This window comes from Chaetomium strumarium (genome assembly GCF_033439665.1).
Source record: "Chaetomium strumarium strain CBS 333.67 chromosome Unknown B0T15scaffold_1, whole genome shotgun sequence".
In the NCBI taxonomy this organism is placed as follows: Eukaryota; Fungi; Ascomycota; class Sordariomycetes; order Sordariales; family Chaetomiaceae; genus Chaetomium; species Chaetomium strumarium.
This window is the reverse complement of record NW_026944429.1, coordinates 2,317,702-2,335,982: the sequence shown is the minus strand read 5'-3', so window position 1 is coordinate 2,335,982 and position 18,281 is coordinate 2,317,702. Positions and strand designations below refer to the sequence as shown.

Here is an 18,281-nt window from a genome sequence, read left to right as displayed (position 1 = left end):
CATAGACTCCCAAAAAAAGACATCAAAGCATACCATATGGCGTGAATAGAAATCCAAGGCACGGTGCCATTGATATAGAAGCACAACAAACTTCCCAAAGACTACAGACAGAACTACATCTTGAACCCAGCATGTATTTGTTTGCATGCCATGTTGACTCCGAGCGCCATGCAGAAGAAGCGAACCATGGTAGATAAGGTACGAACATACAAGCACACCCCTAGCGGGTTAACAACCACCACGTCTAACCCCGTCTTTATTTTATATTCAACATCCCACCCCGTGCCACACCCCGTGCCACTCGCCGGCTCGCCAGATTATAAGCTCGCCGTCACGGACGACGGGGTCAAATTAAGCCTGGACCGTCGCCGGCACTTGCAAAAACCGGTCGTAGTACGCATCCAACCACTTGGCGGCGTCCTCCCCGGCCTCATCGATACTGGAGTCCCAGCGGCCTATGGACCCAACATAGCCGTCGGGCCGCACATTCACGATGGCGACCTCGCCCGGCCCGAGGCTGCCGAGCCACTTGTTGGTGCAGAGCGAGCCCCGCGTGTCCTGTTCAGGAACGTCGTCCAGGTAGAACGTCCAGCGGCTGTCTTGGAGGAGGGCGGGGAGGTCTGTCACTTCGATTTCCGACTTGGGCATGGTTGCTAAGGAAACAGGTTAGTATCAAAAGCAGCAACAGAGCAAAGAGGAGAAACAGAACTGAACAGTGAGTTAACGTACTGATCAGACCGAATGTGAAGAGATGGCTGACTGCCGTGTAGCGCTCCGGGCGTAGGTAGATATCCTCGGGGGCGGGCGCACGGGGCTGCTTGGCATACGAGATGCTTGCCGCAGCGGAAAGTCGGCTCACCAACGAGTCTTTCGAGGCAATGGCATCACAGAATGTCTCGAGGAAGATGCGCGACTGGTGCACATCCCACATCAGGAGATAGATGCGGAACTGGCCCAGCATGGGAATGTCAAGCTGTATGTCGACCGGGTTGGAATCCAGGTAGCGGGTGACCTTGGCTGGTGGTAGGAGGCACCCCGGCTTGGCCTCTCCCATGACCCAAATCTGGGGTTCCGTCATGTTGATGGCGTTCTCGCCGTACTCGGCACCAATGCCCGAGATGAACCGAACGTTGGTCTTGAAGTTCTCCGCAAGGGCCACAGCGTCACCCCCGGCAATTTGGTTGGCATGCTCGTAGTCGAAGTTAACCAGATCCAGAGCGATCTTCCTCCGCTCCTCCTCGTAACTTTCCAGCAATGCTGGTTTGGCGAGACCCCGGACCGCAAGGTTGAGCTTCCAGCACAAGTTCCAGGCATCGTGCATTGAGGTGTTCATGCCTTGAGCAGCCTTGGGTGAATGTGTATGGCTGGCGTCTCCGGCAAGAAATGCCCTCTGATGGTTGTCGCAGAAGCGGCTTGCCACTCGCTGACCGATCTGGTAGCGGCCGAACCACTCAATGGACTTCCACCCGACCTCAAACGGGGCCATGATCTGCTTGGCACGTTGCATGACAAATTCCTGGCCGAGCTGGTTCCGCTCTGCCTTCCCCGAACTTTTGAGCTCGATGTAGAAGCGCGTCATGTTGCGTTCACGGGGGATGATCAGGATGGAACCGTGCTCCTGTGAATAGACAAGCGTCTTGGACCAGATATCGGGAAAGTCGGTGATCAGCTCTCCGTCCAAGACACCCCAGACCGAAGGCTGCGACATGCCCACAGGTTTAGCATCTGGAATACTCTTTCTGACCTTGGAATGTGCGCCGTCACCTGCATAAAGCGTCAGCCCGGCTTTGCTATTCGTCATGCACTCTTTGGGAAATACGCACAGCCGACAAGATACTGTGTCAGGAGCGTCTTGCGGTCCTGCGTGACATTCGTGCGGCAATTAATCTGGAGCGGGCCGCCTTTGTTGTCACAGACACTGTACGAGTCGAACGCTGTGTTCCTGCGCACCTCGACACCGCGCTTCCTCAAGTCCTCAATGAACAAGCTCTCGACCATGCCCTGGTGCACCAGCAGGATGTAGGGATCCAATACGTCAATGACGGGTGGGTAGTGGACTTCGCGGCCCAGTCGATGGAGTGGCTCGTCCGGCGTGCTGCGCCAGAAGGAGATGTCGTACACTCGGACGCCGCGCTGCAACAGAGGGTCTGCCAGGCGCATTTGTCGGAACGTCTCGATCGTCTTGGGTTGTAAGCCATCGGCTCTGTGAAGTCGACTGGTCAGACCATGGATGCATGGGGGACAAAGCTGGTCTACGTGACTTGCCTACCCACAGGCGTCTGGTCCGCCCGGTCGTCCACAACTTCTACTTTGATGCCACACCGTGCCAGGTTACACGCCAGCATCAGGCCGGCCGGGCCGGCGCCGACGACACAGACCTGGCATTCGAGCGGCGCCTCGGGCATGCTCCGGAGCAGTGTCAGGCGGTCTGCGCACTCGATCGACTCCATCCGGTCTTCGCTAGACTGATCTTCCCCGGGTTTCTCCAGAACGGCGGCGGGTGCCATAGCGGCCGCGGTCCGCTTGGGACTGCAAGGAGGCGCCGACCGAGAGGGACGTCTTTGTGTCGAAATCTTGAGCAGGAACGGAATTGGCAAGGACCGTTACCATGCAAGGAATGATATCGTCAGAGATATAGGCCGTAGTCTCGGAGGGCAGGGAAGGTAGGGCCTGCGCGCGGGGTGGAGGAGGGACGTAGGCAGGCGGGGTGTCTCGACGGCGGCTTCCACCTGGTACTTTATTGCGAAGTTCCGAGCAGCGTACACTACCACAGAGAGAAGTCGCTGTCAAAACCCGGAATCCCCAGTGGTAGATGGTTGAAATGCAAAGACGGGTCTCTCTAGCAGTCGGAAAGATAATCTGCTAGACGCAACGCCACTAGGGGACCAGGTGGAATGAGGGATCTGCAAATGAGCTGGGATGCAGGTAGCTGCTGGTCTGGGGTATGTAACAACGAATCACAAGGGCCGCTATGTCCCTTTGGAAAGGGCGCCGATTGGGCTCAACGGGGAGAGTACGTGGAAAGCTTGAAGGGGCATTGCGCTCAGGGAATTCCTCCCAGCAACAAGCCCGGCGACACGTCAGGTGGGAACGAGGGGCATTGGGAGTGCGCCAAAAACCGTGGGCTTTCCGGGGCTCGACTAACCCCGTCAAGGGGTAGTGGCGGGCGGCCGGCGGCGGTGATGCCTTGATCATCGACGGCGCAAAGGCGGATTTCGTAGCACTGGACATCGCGATATCAGCGATTCCATGATTCCCCGTTTTGCGGCACAAAGTGGGCTGATTCGACACAGGGGATGATCTGATCTTAGACGGCGCTCCGCGTGGCTCCGCAGGTGCTTCCATTCCGCAGGCTCCCATTGGCTACCGCGAATTCGTCTAACGGTCAAGCAGCCCAGTCCAGAATGGCTCGGCAGACATTCCTCAGGCGAGCCCGATTCAGGGTGCTCGGACCCCCTGGCACCATTCCAGAGCCTGGTGCGTCAACGGCCGGGCCGACGACGCTTGCTTCAGTACTACATACCTTACATACATAAGAATTGCCTGCCCCTGCGGCCTACCAGGTAATGAGGGAAGAGTGTATATCTGTATCCCGTAGGAGCCTTTGCTTATCGGCAACTTGTGTTAATCTGATGATGATAATTGATTGTCCCTAATCTCATTCACCTGTCTGCTACAGTAGGAAAAGATGTAAGTGCAAGAACTATGATAATCATCCTTGCTACATACGAGAGAACTATAATTTCCCGATTCGGTAGTGGGTTAGACTTGATACCAACTACTTACGAAGTAGAACCATATATTCTAGAGTAATAGGTATAACTCGGGATATGGATTTCAATAGAAACTTCCAACAGTTTTGCAGAACATCAATAAAACTGCATTAGAAGATGCTCTACAGGCTAGCTACTAGTAGCCGTCTCTACTACTATAAGATGATGGACTCTGATGACAGGTACTCCTTTGATCGAAGGGCGGAACAAGTTCCGACTAGAATAGGGTAAGTTCTGAGTTCTGATTACAGTAGGGTGAGTTCCGATTACAGCAAGAGAAGATGAAGTTCCGACTATAGTAGGAGAACTCGGGCGGCATATGTCCGTCTGGTCTAGACGCTAATGATGAGACGAACATATGCCATCCGGTATCTCTGGGTCCGATGAGCCCAGCCGCTGACGGGGGCGAGCCGCCAAGGGTGGGATCGCGAAGGGGTGAGAGCCGCGACGGTGTCTCCGATGTGAGGGGTGCTCAGCCGCTATCGACGTGGATCGGTGAATCGATAGCGCCAGTCACTGTCTCGTTGGGTCGTCGATGGTCGGTTTGGCGATGGTGAACTTCAGGTGGTCAATGATGTGGCGTGGCTGACCAGGCCCGTCCGAGGTCTTCAAAAACTGGTTCTCCCAGGGCCACGACGAGATGAGGCTTCCCGACGAGGAGCCAAAGATTTTTACCCTCTTCGTTCATCGTTGGCTGGCTCTATGGCACTGCCTTTACGCTCTTGGGCGGATCGCGAGGATGTCGCTTCCCCCAGCCGGATGGCGTCGAAACTCGAACGGACCGTCCACGACCAGTGCATGGCTTCGTGTTGCTTGAGATCCTGCTGATCTGTTCCTCCCAATTTGTCACCTTGCTGAGGGGGTGCTCTTGAGTTTTTGGCGCAGCGGCGGGAGTTCAAGCGACGACGGTCTAGGGAGCGGTTCGCCAAGGGAAGTTAGGGAACTATGCGCGGGTCTTGCCGGTTGATCTGTCGATTCTTCTCGTCAAGGTATGTAGGTAGTCAGCCAGCGACGAGGCTGAACTTCCTGTTCTTCTCGTCGGCGCACGATTTCGGCCGCCATATGGGTGTATTCCTCGAAAGTGACAGCCTTATCAACAAACTAGTGGGTCAACGGCTTTGACAGGCCGATGGGCAGGCGACGATGGAATTCGCTCTTCCAGTCAGGCTTGTGTGTGTGCACCTGAACGTAGGTTTCCACTGGTGACCGACCATGATGTCAGCGTCAACCAATCCATTTACTACGCCACATGGAGGTCGTTTTTCTCAATACAAATCTTCTCTCGTCGTCTTCTGATTCTCCTCCAAGACCCCATACCCTCCCCGCTGAGACGACCAGCGAACAGAATGGACCAAATCAGTTTTCATACTTTGTTGTCGTGCCTGTGCGGACAGCGAAAGCGAAAGCGGGAGGTTTGCTGCACTCTGCTGGTAGAGCGGCCACCCTCGGCAATGTCACCGCTGCAGCCGCTGCCAGCCTTTTTGCAGTTACCTGCCGATATCGTTCTTTACCTCTCTCGCGAACACTTGCCGCCGGCTTTAGCCGTAGCCTTGTCGCTGACATGCAAGGCTCTCTTTAACCTCATCTTTCCGAGGGCAAGATTTGGCCTCGACATGAATGCAGTGGAGCGCCAGGATTTACAGCTACTACTCGAGAAGGACCTAGGACACACTTGGTGGTGCTGCCACTACTACTCCCTTCTACATCCTATTTCCACTCGAGGACCAACTGGTGGCACTCGCCATAGCTATTCGTGGATGGTCGGCTGGTACCCCAGCCACCCTTACCACAATAGACGTTGGCTCGAAGGAAGTAGCTTTAGCATCGACTACCAGAGCGTCCGCCTTGCCATGAACCGTTATTTCTTCGGCCCCTCGAAAGGCTTGCCTTTAGAGAGCTTTAGCGTTGAAGCTAGCTCAACTACCCTGGTCCCCTGGCAAGGAAAATGGCTGCCTTGGGAAGAAAGATGGTCCGCCCGGATTGTACAAGACGAGCTATTTCTCTCGGCTACCCGGACCCTAAGTGGCGCTGGCTGGACTGATGACTCGCTGAGAGCCGCAATCGACCACGAAGAGCGCCATATCTGCGGTCACATCAGGACATCGGGCCCGGCCTTCTGCTCTCCCAACCCTTCCTTCCGTCCCTCTCCCACGTGGTCGGACTTCTGTTATATTCGTGCCCTCCTCCGTCCCACCTCCCCTTCTGTGGATATCTTTACACCATGTCATGACCTGATCCAGTCATGCCGTCGATGTCTCACGGATTTCGCGATTACGGTGGAGCAGAGGCTGGAGGATGTAAAAGAGGGTTGTGTAGAGGAGCAGCCTGCGGCATTTTGGTTCATTAGCGTCACTTCCTATCAGCGATTGGGAAGTGGCCGATCGCCCATGGATCCAAAATGGGAGGCTTTTGGGAACGCGATGACCGTCTCCGCCCATCGCACGCAGCGAGACATGTCGGCGTATCCTCCAGGCGCAGTCAAGGCCATGTGGGAATCTCACGAGCCGCGGTATTGAAACTCTCGTTCAGACACCGGCAACACAACGAAACAGACGGGTATTTACCAGACAAGGAAATCCAAATTCGGCCAATGGGAAGCACATCAGAATCCAACGAACAGCAAGACCTCCAAGCGGTCCCTCAGAGTGCGCCTGGGGTCGTCATCCCTTCCAACTCATTACCCTTGAAAGGTAGGTAGATTGTACGATTTTGAACTCCTTAAAGCCACAGTCAAAAAGTTGGGTCACACTCCCCAGTTCCCACCAAAACTCACCATGTTCAACACATCACAAAAGGGTATAGATGAATTTTTAAAAAAAAGCCACGGAAATCCCTCCAAGGGGATCTTTACAAGATGCCTTTACCTAGCTATTCATTTTCCATTTTCATTCGGTAGGTAGAGATGGGTTCTGGTTTTTGTTAAGTGTATCAAGCGCCCTTATACAAATTGCCATATAAATCCCGGTTTTAAAGTGTGACCCAACTTTTTGACTGTGATTCTACCTGGGTTATCTCTACATGGAAGATATGGAAAGTGCGACTGCTGCCGCTCGGAAGACCTAGTTGAGGGCGCTACCTGCCGTCCCAACGTGGGATGCAGGCTTCTTCCTCTTTCCAAAAGCGAGACGGTGCTGCTGGCAGCCCAGACGGGCGGATATACACAGACGGGGAACGGAATCCCGGTTGAGAAAATTGAAAACCTAGCGCTCGGGAGAGAGATCGAGCGCAAGACATTTCGGGCCCTTTTCCTTTCATTCGGTTTTCTTTTTATTCTTCCCCCACGCCCCCAAAAAAAGAAATAAATAGACCACCCAAGAACCCGGCAGCGACAATGGTATGACTGTCGTGCCTTCTAATCTTGCTACGTCTGGTCCCTCGTCTCTGCGAGAAAAGTAAATATGGATAGCACGACCTCGCTCACTGGTTGCGAATAACTTTCTTATCTGAGGAGGAAGGTGGTGGACGGGGGACAACCATCTTTGCTCTTACAGATTTCATCCTCGCGCCTGCCAGTTGTCACAAGACTCGGGTATTGAGCAGGTGCCGTCGGGTGCTGTTCATAGCGTCAAAATGGCTTTCGACGCCTCTTCTCCTTTTCTCTTCTCTTCTCGTCATAACAGAACCGCAAATTGTTTCAACTCTGTTCCTGACACTGAAGCAAGCATCCATGTCGTTCATTAACATCTGGATGGCGTTCTTCACTGCTCTCGGAGGCATTACTTCCGCCCTTGCCGCCTGGTCTACGATCAGGCTCTTTCTTCGGTTTTGCCAGCCAAAACAGGCAGCCCCCCAAGAACCACCCGATCCCTCCCTTACGCTCCTGACCGAAATCCGTGTGTTCTTAGGACATTCACAAAGACCAGAAGGAAGCCATGGATGTTCTGACGAGTCGTGTTAGAGCTCTGGATGTTCGCCTCCAGAAGGAAAATGAGACTTTGAAGGCATTTCGATTAGGACCATCAAGTCTCAGTTGGAACGGATCGAGGGAGAACTACACGAGCTCAATACGCAGTCAGGGCGTGATGTGGTGCGTATAGTTACCCAAGGGCCATAGAGCACCTTGATGTAGTTGAAATCGATTGGGACCACTCGAATCCGAAAGGACTCGGGTGAGAGCAGCGTGGGGTCAACAGTTTGACCATTGCCGTCCTCGGCGCGTTTGATCAGGTTTAGAATGCAGCCGCCCTGGACAAGCTCGATGACCATCATCATCATGACCCCCAAAACGCTTAGTTAGTAGGCTCCAAATATGCCATGAACAACGCACAAAGAACATGAGTACCCAAATAATCGCATTTCGCCGCCGTACGTCAGAGACTGAGAGAAACCCCTCACTTTCCAACCAACACAGTACTCCCAACCTCTCCTGCTCCACGCTCCTCCCCTGTCCCATCTTCCTTCTCCCGCTCGGCATAGAACCCCTCCACATCCTGCACCACCTTCCTGCCTCTAAAGTCCCGCATGATCCTCTGATTCTTCTTCCTCAGCCGGTTCTGATACCAATGCGGCATGCCCGCCAGCGCCGGCAGCGCATAGCTCGCAAACTCCGGCAGGATCACCTGCCCGCTCTCGCCGCTCAGCACCTGCGCGACAATCGCCTCGGCCACCGTCTCGGGATGCAGCGCAGGCATCAGGAAGGGGCTGTCATTGTGGTAGCCCTCGAACAGCGGCGTGGTGGTGTACCCCTGGTTGACCACCACGGTGCGGACGCGCGGGGCGCCGTACCGCGTGCCGAGCTCGGCGGTTAGCCCGTCGTGGAAGGCCTGCGCGGCCGCCTTGGAGGCGGCGTAGTCGACCATGTTGGGGACCGCCACCCACGCGGCCACGGACGCGACCGTCACGACCATGCCGTGGTTGAGGCGGACGAGGTGCGGCAGGAATTCCTGCGCCGTCCAGTAGTGCGCCAGCGTGTTCACGTCGAAGGTGAAGCGGATGTCGTGCTCGGTCGCGTCGAGGATGGTGCGCCCCTGCACAACGCCGGCGTTGTTGATCAGGATGGTTGGGTGGCCCACGGCGAGGCGGATTTGCTCGGCGGTGCGGGGGAGGGCCTTGCGGGAGGTGATGTCGCATTTGAAGTAGTGGACGGTAGGTCCTTTTTCGTTTTTGTTTTCCCTGCGTTAGTTTGCGGGTTTTGTAATGACGAAGGTAAGGGAGGGATATATATAGTTAAGTATCGTTTAATTTACCAGCAGTGTAGGTCAGGGGCTGGATATCCAGCACGACGACCTTGATGCCCTTCTCGGCCAGCAGCTGCACAACCTGACCGCCAATGCCGCCCGCGCCTCCTGTGATGAGAACAATCTCCTTCGTCCAGTCATACTCGTCGCTGACCCAGTTATTCAGAACGCCCCGCGAGAAGTAGTTGTTGATCCACCTCAGGAGACCGAATACCAGCAACGTCTTGAGGCGGGAGTAGGCCTTTGGGTGCAATATGGCCCAGTTCTCGCCCTTCTTGGTGTATTTGGCCAGCAGGAGCAGGGGGAGGATGAGCTTCGGGTTGAGTGCCGTGCTGCGGATGATCTTGAGCACCGTGTCGCCCTTGAAGCCCTCCCGGGGAAGGAAGCCCTTGTGCATGGGCATGTTGGCATTGATGGTGGCGCCGATCCAGGTCAATCAATGTGGGCTGTGTATGTGGTATGGAGAAGTCTTGAATTGGACAGGACAATCCTGGATCCATGATGTCTCCTAATTGCCAACTTGAGAGGACTGATACATCCGTATATGTAGTCCATCCCTGCCAAGCAGGGCGAACGTGGGGCATGCATGCTGCCGAGGTTGCTTTGGGGTCTGATGCGGGGAAGCTGGCCGTCGACCTCGATCAGGCAAAGATGTGGTTGCATTGTGTTGTCTTGGGTCCTCGCTTGTTAGAGGTTCTTCCCGGGATAGCTTTGTCAATCATTGGGGACGGGGGACGGGTTTGGTGTATGCCATGAACCGGGGCCCAGGCATTGATTCCACGGTAATCATGATGCACCTCTCTTCCTCTCGTCTCTTCTTATGTAGTGTAGGAGACTGCACATGGACCGCAGAGCGAAGGTGGTCAATTCCCCGTCCACCTTCACCGCGACTCCTCGACAGCCCTCCTAAGCTCCCCCTTCAACGAGCCGACCTCCTCGCTCACAGCCTCCTTACACCTCAATGTCAAGACCGCTGCCCTCTGCGCGACATCGATTAAGCTTTCCACCTTCCCACCCATCGCTAGACCGGCAACAAGCACGCCCATAACCGTATCCCCGACCCCGTTCACCGAGACCACGTCCTTCACCCTCTCCACGGCCGGGAACAGCCTCATATACACACCGCCGACATGCCGGTGGTCGTTGACGCACCTGCTGACGATATACCTCGCATGATCGGGATCCCTCAGCCGCGGATCGTCTTTCGCGAGGATCGTCGTCAACAGCGCTCCGTTCGCGCCCAGCTTGGTGACGATGGTGGGAATGTAAGGCAGCAGGTTGACACTCTGCACAGGGATGCCCGCATCCGTCATCTCGGGGGAGGTGATGTCGACAAACTGCGCCCTGGCGCCGCGCGTGATGCCGAAGGCGTCGAGCACCTCGAACCAGCAGTGGTTGTCGAGGTACCCGTTGCGCTTGGCCGCCTCGTACATGGCGAGCAGCTCGAACTGGTTCGGCGTGCAGAGGTCGACACTCGCGTAGGGGTAGACGTCGAGCAGCTTGGTGTGGGAGTGCCTCTTGACGGCGGGGAACAGCCGCTGCGACTTGGCTGCCGACACGGGCTCGAAGGCGACCTTGGCGCCGTGCTTCCGGCCGGCGTCGATCCAGGTCTGGATGTCGGCCTCGGACCAGTTCGCGTCGACGACGAGCCACTTGGGCTTGGCGGCCGCGACGGCCGAGTTCCAGTAGGTTGGGAACGAGTGGGTCGAGAAAATGGCCATGTCGGCCATGGCGAGCACGAGGTTCTTGTGCGCGTCGTTTACGGCGACGTATTGGGCCGTTCGCGTGGAAGGGTATTCGTGGCCGAGCTGGCGGATACAAGACGTGTCGAGGCCGGCGCTCTGCAGGGCCGAAAGGACGGTCGAGCCGGCGATGTCGTCGCCTACCATGCTGCATAGCCGGACCTTGCCTTCTTCGCTGACCCTGTGTGCCGCCAGGGCAATGTTGTGTCCCACTCCCCCTACGGACTGGTTGATCGTAGCAGGATTCGACGTGTGTAATGCCGGTGAGACGGCCATACCGCCTCCCGGGGCGACGCCACCGGTGTAATCGCAGTTCAAGTCAAGCGCGACCGAGCCTGCCACGAGGACGTTCACAGGATAATGACTTTGCTAGACCTAGTCAGTGGTTGGTTGCCGGCAGTCATTGATCTCCTTCGACCCTACCTCTTTCTGGACCTCTGTCTTGACATTGGACTGCACCTCCACTGTTGGCGACAATGTCACCGAAGCCCCGCCCATGCCCGAATAAGAAGTCGTCTTTGTTGTAACCGTAGTCGTCACTGTCCCCGGAGTGACGGGCGCGCCGTCCATCATCTTGGCCAGCTCGACCGCTATCTTGGCCGCACGGGCAACATTGGCCTGGACCAGCGTCTTGTTCGCCGACACGCTCCTCCCCTCTGTGAGCTCTCTGATCCTCTTTAGCACATACGGCGTGTTGGCATTGCCCGTGAATCCCTTCTCGTCCGCCTCCCGCACGGCCAGGTCAATGGCCGCCTCCATTTCCTTGCGCGGAATGGCAGCCTCCTCGGGAATAGGATTCGCAAACAACAGGCCGGACTCGACACCCAACCGCTCTTGCGCCAGGATAATCGCCGCCGCCTCCCGCTCATCCCTGACAACAGCCGGACTCGGCGTCCCGCTCTCTCTGGCCCAAAACGCCGGGAAATCCACCACGCTCTGCCCCTCCTTCCTCCCGTCCGAAAACGTGGCCACAAAAGCCCCCTGCGTCTCCAGAAACTCCAGCGTGCGTGGGATGTCCAGAAACCCCTTACACCCACTACTCACGACCGCCACCCTCGTGCGCCCCAGCTCGGTCAGGTCCGCGCTCACATCCATCGAGCTCTCCCCGCCACGGTGCACGCCGCCCAGCCCGCCCGTGCCAAACACCCGGATGCCCGCCAGCCTGGCCAAGACCATCGTCCCGGAGATGGTCGTCCCGCCGTGACCACCACCACTACTACCATTACTACTACTACTGCCACCAAGCATGCTCGCTGCAGCGAGGAAGGCCAGGTCCCGCCGCGAGGCCTTCCTCGCGCCCTCGCGCACCATGCGCTCGATCTCGTCCGGCGCGAGCCCCACGGTGGGCACGCCGGCCAGGATGCCGCATACCGCGGGCACGGCGCCGTGCTGCCGGACGATGGACTCGAGGTCGAGGTCGCTGCCGAGGGCGCCGTGCGTGTAGATTGTCGACTCGAGCGCCACGACGGGGCCGTTGGAGGCCAGCGCGGCGGAGACTTCGGGGGAGATCTTGAGGAGGGACGGACTACTGAAGCCGTTGGGCCCGTGAGTGGTGAAATGACGGGGTCGAAGACGGGGAAGGAGGAGGGATTTGCGGGTGACGGCGGGGATTCGGGAGAGGGTGCGTATTGTCATGGTAACTCCGAATTTTAAAGGTCGAGACGGTGGTTGGAGTTTTGGTTGTTGTTGTTGTTGTCTTGGATGAGATGAGGAGGTTCCAGTCCTGAGAGTTCACGTTCTCTTCAGGAAGCTCTGAGATCCAAGAATCGGGGAAACTACGGGATTAATCTGCTTCGGACGGACAGTGAGCACCGCCGCAGATCATGTAACGTTGGGAACCTTCGCGGTCATATGGGACATAGGTTGAGATGAAGGTTGTGATCGTGAGACCACTTTTGGAAGGAGTGGAGGTCCATCGCGGATACCTGAGTTACCTCCTTAAGGCACTTGGTGCTGATTGACCAATCAGCGCACTTACACGCTAACGGTTTCCATTTCAAGTGATGGCCGCCAGGTTGCCAACTTACGGTAATTGAAGCTCTCCGCCTGGTTGACCAGTAGCCCAAAAGAGGACCGTCTATTATTATCATGGAAGGTTGCGCGCATCTCAGGAACCTCAGCCAAACACGCTGCACAACCACTGGCAGCGAAGCTGCTCGAAATGGCCCCTGCGCTCGGGCGGTTCGGCCCTGCATCGCGAGCAGCCCCCACATTCAATGTCGAAGCTTGCCAAATATGTGTTGGCGCCCGATCCTACTGAGGAACTTTCCTTAACTTTAATCTGAAACTTGAATCCGTTCACACCGGATTTCGGACGACACGCTGAAAGCACCTTTATATATCCAGGAGGTGTGCTGTAACGGCACTCGGCCCTCTCTATGGCACTCGCTGTCGCCGACTGCTCATCATTCATACGGTGTCGTCGAAGTGAACGGGCGTCTCCCCAAAGACAGAACCACTTGCTGGTCTCGCCGCCTCGCGTTCGGTTGCACGGCACCCTGCCGAGACCGATCATGCTGCATTCTCACGAAGCGGATCCGAGACAGGGCTGGAAGCGAACCCAGTTCTTCCTTAGTCCCTTCCTGACAATCTCGTTCCGTTATTGCCATGTCGGCCCTCGATATTGTTGAGCGGCCTCAACTTCATTCCGTTCCTTTCTGATTCTCTCCCACAGTTTCCGTCTTCTATCTAGTTTCTAGTAATCCGGTAATGGCGGGTTGCCTTCTCCCATTCGCTAAATAATACTTTCTCTACGCTTCTTACACACCTGGAGGTGTTTCACTGCTTCTTCTTCACGCTCCTTGTAGTTGTGTTTTGTGTGTTCCGGGAGCATGGTATCCTCCAAGTCCCTGAGGGCATACGCGGGTGCAGCGTTTTTGTCCGCTGCCCGAATATCCTCAGCACTGAACTTTACCATTGCAAACGGCCAGATCTACACCCCGGGTCTGGTCATCGTCGACGCTCCGCAACCGGATACGCCGCTCGGCGGAGGTCTGCTTCTCAAGATCCTCTGAGCCTCTGAAGCTTACTGACCCATCTATAGATACCATTGAGATTGCCCTCGACGTTTCAGCGAATGGGCGCCTCCCGCTCCCCCCTTATTCAGATGACAGCCCGAGTCTCATCCATAACCTCAACATCTTCCTTTACAGCTATGACAAGGGTCGCAACTTCACCATCACCAATGGGACCGCCTCGGCCAACAACGCCAGCCTGGGCGACATCATGCTCCAAGAGCCCGGCAGCACCGTGAAGCACGTCAGGTGGCTGTGGCCCGACTGTTTAGTTGGCAACGGCGGAGACCAGCAGGGTCTCGGGGACACCGATCGGGGAGTGTACAACGTAAGCCAGGCCGGTCTCACTTGCGTTTGGTTAGCATGGTTCGGGATCTAACGGAAGGGCTTTCCAGATCTCCATCCGCCAGTCCTTCCGCCTCAACGGCGAGGACCACTACACCATTTTCGACTTGCCAATTTCGGTGACCAACAGCATCCCGGAGAGGGCCGATAGGCCTTCGTGTGATGCTTTGAGCAATGACATGTTGACGCCCGAGGAGATCCGCGCGTCGGCCGACTTCAACGTGCCCGTCATGTTTGCGCCTGGCGATGCTGCCGCTGTAGAGACGAGTCAGGGACAGGGGTTAGGCAATGCCGCGGCTGGCTGGAAGAAAGGGATGGGCTGGATCGGGCTGGCTGGTGTGGTGACTGCGCTGTTATTGTAAGGTACTGCTGATGGATGGCCGAGCACCTCTTATTGGTGGTACCGGAGCGTGGGAAGCAGGAATGAACTGAGACCTCTCAATCAGAGGAATGAGATCATCACAAGACTGCGAGTCGGCCAATTCGCCAGGGCCCTGGAAGGAGTTGGTTGAATGTGTTATGGTTATAGCCCAGCCAGTGGCAATGTTGAAAAGAGCAACACATTTTTGAAGCGCGTCATCTTCTCCTCCATTATCCGCATGACATCTATGTAGATTTTGAGGAAACGAGGACAATCTGCGTTCATGTTCTTCCGCCTCCCCTGACATGTGAAATGAACGAGGCTGAGGTCACAGATCCTGATAAGTGGGAATAAGTGGGGCGTTGAAGGGCCTCCATCTGCAAGGCTACGAGATCCCGAAAAAAAAAGTTCCTGTCCCAGCAAATGATGCATTCTGCCCCTCGGTGTTTTTGAGTCGAAACTTCTTCCACCTCTCACAGCCGTCATAATGTCACGCCGCCGCCAACAGCAAAACGAAGAGGATATTCTCTCAGACGACGGCTCATTTGCCAGCTTTGGCGAAGATGATGCCTTCTCTGCGTCGGACGACGACGAGCTTCAAAAGGAGAGGGAAAATGCACTGCTGGAAAAGGATTCGGACGAGGATGAGCTCGAGCGCTTCGTGCTAGGGAGCAAAGAGACCTTCCGCGAGCTACTATTCCGCGACGACTTCCTTCCTTCGGTCACCGACTCCAAAGCGCTAGTAAAAGCAGCTGCTGAAGATGAGGATGCCACCGGCCACGAGCATGTCCCAGATTCGATGCTCTTTACGCTGGATACAACAGGGGAGAACGACGAAGGAGCGGCTGAACTAGTACAGACAAGTCAGATCCCGCAGGAGAAGGACGAGGAGGCGCCTGCTTGGGTGGACAGCGACGACGAACGCTTGACCGTCTCCCTTGCTGGGGCTACCCGGCTTAGGAAGCTCAGGGCCTCCGAAGCAGAAGACGTCGTCAGCGGTGCGGAATACGCAAGGCGGTTACGGCAGCAATACCTCCGTCTGTATCCTCAGCCAGACTGGGCCAAGGCGCCAAGTAAACGGACAAGACGTCGTTCCTCGGCTGCGTCAGACGCTTCTTCCGCCTCGAACATGGACGTGGACAGCGACGGCGAAAGCATCGACAACCCCCTGCCGCTCGACACCTTCCTCCGCGACGCCAATTCCTTCCGCCCCACCGCCGCAGAAGACGGCTCCCGCGCGAAGCGCCGCAAACTCCGCCCAGAGACCATCGACATCCAACGCACCCGCGACATCCCCGACAGCCACAAGGCCGGCGTCTCCTGCCTCGCCTTCCACCCGCGCCATCCCATCCTCCTGTCCGCCAGCACCTCTTCCATCATGTACCTGCACCACCTCGACGCCTCCGCCCACCCCACGCCTCACCCGCTGCTCACGTCGGTGCAGGTGAAGCGCACCGACCTGCGGCGCGCCGCTTTCGTCGGCCGCTCCGGCGACGAGGTCGTATTTGCCGGCCGCAGGCGCTACTTCCACAGCTGGAACCTGTCGTCGGGCCTGGTGAAGAAGGTCAGCAGGATCGCCGGCCACCAGAAGGAGCACCGGACCATGGAGCGGTTCCGCGTGAGCCCCTGCGGGCGCTATCTCGCGGTGCAGGCGTCGGACAAGAAGGGGGGCGGGATGCTGAACGTGGTCAGCATCGCGACCATGCAGTGGATTGCACAGGCTAGGATTGATGGCCGCGGGGGCGTGGCGGATTTCGCGTGGTGGAGCGATGGGAATGGGCTCACCATTGCCGGGAAGGACGGGCAGGTTACGGAGTGGAGCGTGGTTGCGAAACGGACGGTTGGGATCTGGAGGGATGAAGGGTCCATTGGCGGCACGGTGATGGCGATGGGAGGGCGGAACGGCCCGGCCGAGCTGGGAGGGGATAGGTGGGTTGCCGTTGGGTCGAACAGCGGTATTCTGAACATCTATGATCGGAACGAGCTCGTCGTGAGACAGCCCAAGCAACAGCAGCAGCAGCAGCAACAACAACAACAGCAACAACAAAAGGGGGCAAAAGCGGAGCTCGCGTCCGTGGAGGTCAAGAAGCTTCCTGAACCAACGCGCAGCTTTGAGCAGTTGACGACGGCCATCTCGGTGGTTACCTTCTCCCCAGACGGACAGCTCCTTGCGTTTGGCAGCCAGCTCAAAAAGGATGCGCTGAGGCTGGTGCACCTCCCGAGCTGCACTGTCTACCGCAACTGGCCCACCGAGCAGACGCCGCTGGGGAGAGTCACGGCGGTGGCGTTCAGTTCCGGGAGTGATGTGCTTGCGGTCGGCAACGATGTCGGCAAGATCCGGTTGTGGGAGATCAGGAGCTGATGGGAGCATGACGGCTATGTACACATTGGGGTTTGGGATACAGCTAGCGGTGGTAGATATCCAACGGGCCAGGTTACAGACAGAAACCGCGTGCTGTCCTATGCACTCCCTCCGTTCACAGGATAGGTCGCATCAATGCCTTCACCGGCCCCATCTCCTTGACACATCTCTTCGGATATATCTTCCCGGTCGCGACCGTGTACTGGGCCAGTTGCTCTGCGTTTCTGAAGCGGCGCGGTCTTCGGCCTTGCTTGACGGCGTCGATGAGGTCGTGGATGTTGACGTGAACTGTCCGAAGAGCCTGTATCCTCCCCCACCACCCATTGTTGAGCTTGACTTGCCATTGCGATGTTTTCATACTGCATATGAGGGTGGGTTTTACCTTGCGACACCTGGTGATGCTGCTCAGATCACCCTCAAGGCCGATATCTTGGCAGAGGCGTTGCCAGTCATCGAGTGTGCCCGTGCCGAAGTAGTCGTTAAACTCTTGGACGATGGAATGGCCCTTCTTCTTCTTCCCCATGGTGGGCTGCCGGTGGTCTTCGGGCTGTGGTGTCTAAGGTACCTTCGCGACGCGGAATTCAGGGGTTGAACTGAGCGGGGAAATGCTGGAGATGCCTGGCTCAGCGCAGCGTGTACAATACGTTTGAAGTTATAGACCGAGGAGCTCAAGCTCTTGGATGGAAAAGCTTTCTTTTTTATGTTGCGTTTGGACATATCATTATGGGAAGGGACAAAGTTAGGGCAAACGCCTTAGTTAAAGCATATGCACAGAGGCCTGCAGCTATCCCCATCCCGAAGCAGGAGTCCGAGAATGCTCTGAGTTGGGCATAAAGAAAAACGGATTGTGCGAACTTGGAGCGTGTGATATACACCTGAGAGTGAGGCTGGATCATCGACACCATAGCAGCAAGACAGGGGGTGGAGATTGAGCGAGCCATTGCCATGGTAAACAAATGGGTGTTCAACGCGGCCTAGGAGACCCAGGTCCCGTCTTGCGGCAACCTGTATCTAGTACTCGTCTTGCGTAGCCTTCAGGTAGGAAGCGATGGAGACATGGGCAATATAAGAGGGTTCAGCATTTTGAACTTGAAGGGCTGAAACTGTAGGTTAGTGACCCTTAAGATGCATGTTAGGTACCGGTACATGTACCTATATACTCAAATGCCAATATCGCCTTTGCTCATTTGTACTGGACCTCTGTAGTTTTTCCCGGTAGTGATAGAACAAGGGGCAGCAAGAATAATAGGAGGATCAAAAAGGTCAAGTGAAGAGAACGACGAAGTTGAGAAGAGAGAAAGCCGGTCCAAGTTGAGGTCCTAGTAACTGCTCATAGCAGCGCCCGCCTGAATAATAGCTCATTTGCATTTTTGGAAGATGGCGAGATCATCATGTGCTTTCAGCTCTCGGGGTTGCTATGACATGTATCCTCTCGGATCCTTTGGGCCTGGCATAACTCGGAGAGCATGTAAGCCGAAGCAGCTCCTCGACTTATACGTACCATCTT

The 18,281-nt window shown here is 56.4% G+C and overlaps 6 protein-coding genes across 6 annotated transcripts; 2 read left to right on the top strand and 4 right to left on the bottom strand.

The window, feature by feature from the left end:
- Window positions 1-249: 249 nt before the first annotated feature.
- B0T15DRAFT_22119 (FAD binding domain-containing protein) lies at window positions 250-2,692 on the bottom strand. The gene is made up of 4 exons (XM_062862813.1): window positions 2,266-2,692; window positions 1,824-2,203; window positions 730-1,764; window positions 250-653 (listed from the first exon to the last, which is right to left on the bottom strand). Exons 1-4 carry the CDS (start codon window positions 2,505-2,507, stop codon window positions 352-354), a joined length of 1,959 nt encoding a protein of 652 aa, XP_062725822.1. The 5' UTR covers window positions 2,508-2,692; the 3' UTR covers window positions 250-351.
- Window positions 2,693-5,224: 2,532 nt separating this feature from the next.
- Window positions 5,225-6,289, top strand: B0T15DRAFT_481537 (uncharacterized protein; the record flags this gene model as incomplete). The annotated part of the gene is made up of 1 exon (XM_062866030.1): window positions 5,225-6,289. One exon carries the CDS (start codon window positions 5,225-5,227, stop codon window positions 6,287-6,289), a length of 1,065 nt encoding a protein of 354 aa, XP_062725821.1.
- Window positions 6,290-7,190: 901 nt separating this feature from the next.
- Window positions 7,191-9,353, bottom strand: B0T15DRAFT_506756 (uncharacterized protein; the record flags this gene model as incomplete). Its single annotated transcript, XM_062867603.1, has 5 exons — window positions 7,191-7,216; window positions 7,263-7,326; window positions 7,815-8,001; window positions 8,109-8,865; window positions 8,960-9,353. 5 exons carry the CDS (start codon window positions 9,351-9,353, stop codon window positions 7,191-7,193), a joined length of 1,428 nt encoding a protein of 475 aa, XP_062725820.1.
- A 239-nt stretch (window positions 9,354-9,592) lies between these two features.
- On the bottom strand, window positions 9,593-12,433 carry B0T15DRAFT_22069 (Indigoidine synthase A like protein-domain-containing protein). The gene is made up of 2 exons (XM_062862808.1): window positions 11,116-12,433; window positions 9,593-11,061 (listed from the first exon to the last, which is right to left on the bottom strand). The coding sequence occupies exons 1-2, from the start codon at window positions 12,325-12,327 to the stop codon at window positions 9,832-9,834; spliced, it is 2,442 nt and encodes an 813-aa protein (XP_062725819.1). The 5' UTR covers window positions 12,328-12,433; the 3' UTR covers window positions 9,593-9,831.
- A 1,090-nt stretch (window positions 12,434-13,523) lies between these two features.
- On the top strand, window positions 13,524-16,774 carry B0T15DRAFT_481534 (WD40 repeat-like protein; the record flags this gene model as incomplete). Its single annotated transcript, XM_062866029.1, has 5 exons — window positions 13,524-13,683; window positions 13,736-14,034; window positions 14,102-14,331; window positions 14,437-14,461; window positions 14,921-16,774. 5 exons carry the CDS (start codon window positions 13,524-13,526, stop codon window positions 16,772-16,774), a joined length of 2,568 nt encoding a protein of 855 aa, XP_062725818.1.
- A 115-nt stretch (window positions 16,775-16,889) lies between these two features.
- Window positions 16,890-17,297, bottom strand: B0T15DRAFT_386951 (uncharacterized protein; the record flags this gene model as incomplete). The annotated part of the gene is made up of 2 exons (XM_062864357.1): window positions 16,890-17,075; window positions 17,157-17,297. The coding sequence occupies 2 exons, from the start codon at window positions 17,295-17,297 to the stop codon at window positions 16,890-16,892; spliced, it is 327 nt and encodes a 108-aa protein (XP_062725817.1).
- Between the last annotated feature and the right edge of the window lie 984 nt (window positions 17,298-18,281).

Excerpts from the sequence above, each read along its gene's own strand:
- B0T15DRAFT_22119 (XM_062862813.1), bottom strand. The coding sequence starts at position 2,507 with ATGGCACCCGCCGCCGTTCTGGAGAAACCCGGGGAAGATCAGTCTAGC. Across the intron at positions 2,204-2,265 it reads GACCAGACGCCTGTGGGTAG|AGCCGATGGCTTACAACCCA; the intron begins GCAAGTCACGTA and ends TCGACTTCACAG. Across the intron at positions 654-729 it reads CTTCACATTCGGTCTGATCA|CAACCATGCCCAAGTCGGAA; the intron begins GTACGTTAACTC and ends CTGTTTCCTTAG.
- B0T15DRAFT_22069 (XM_062862808.1), bottom strand. The coding sequence starts at position 12,327 with ATGACAATACGCACCCTCTCCCGAATCCCCGCCGTCACCCGCAAATCC. Across the intron at positions 11,062-11,115 it reads AGACAGAGGTCCAGAAAGAG|CAAAGTCATTATCCTGTGAA; the intron begins GTAGGGTCGAAG and ends GACTAGGTCTAG.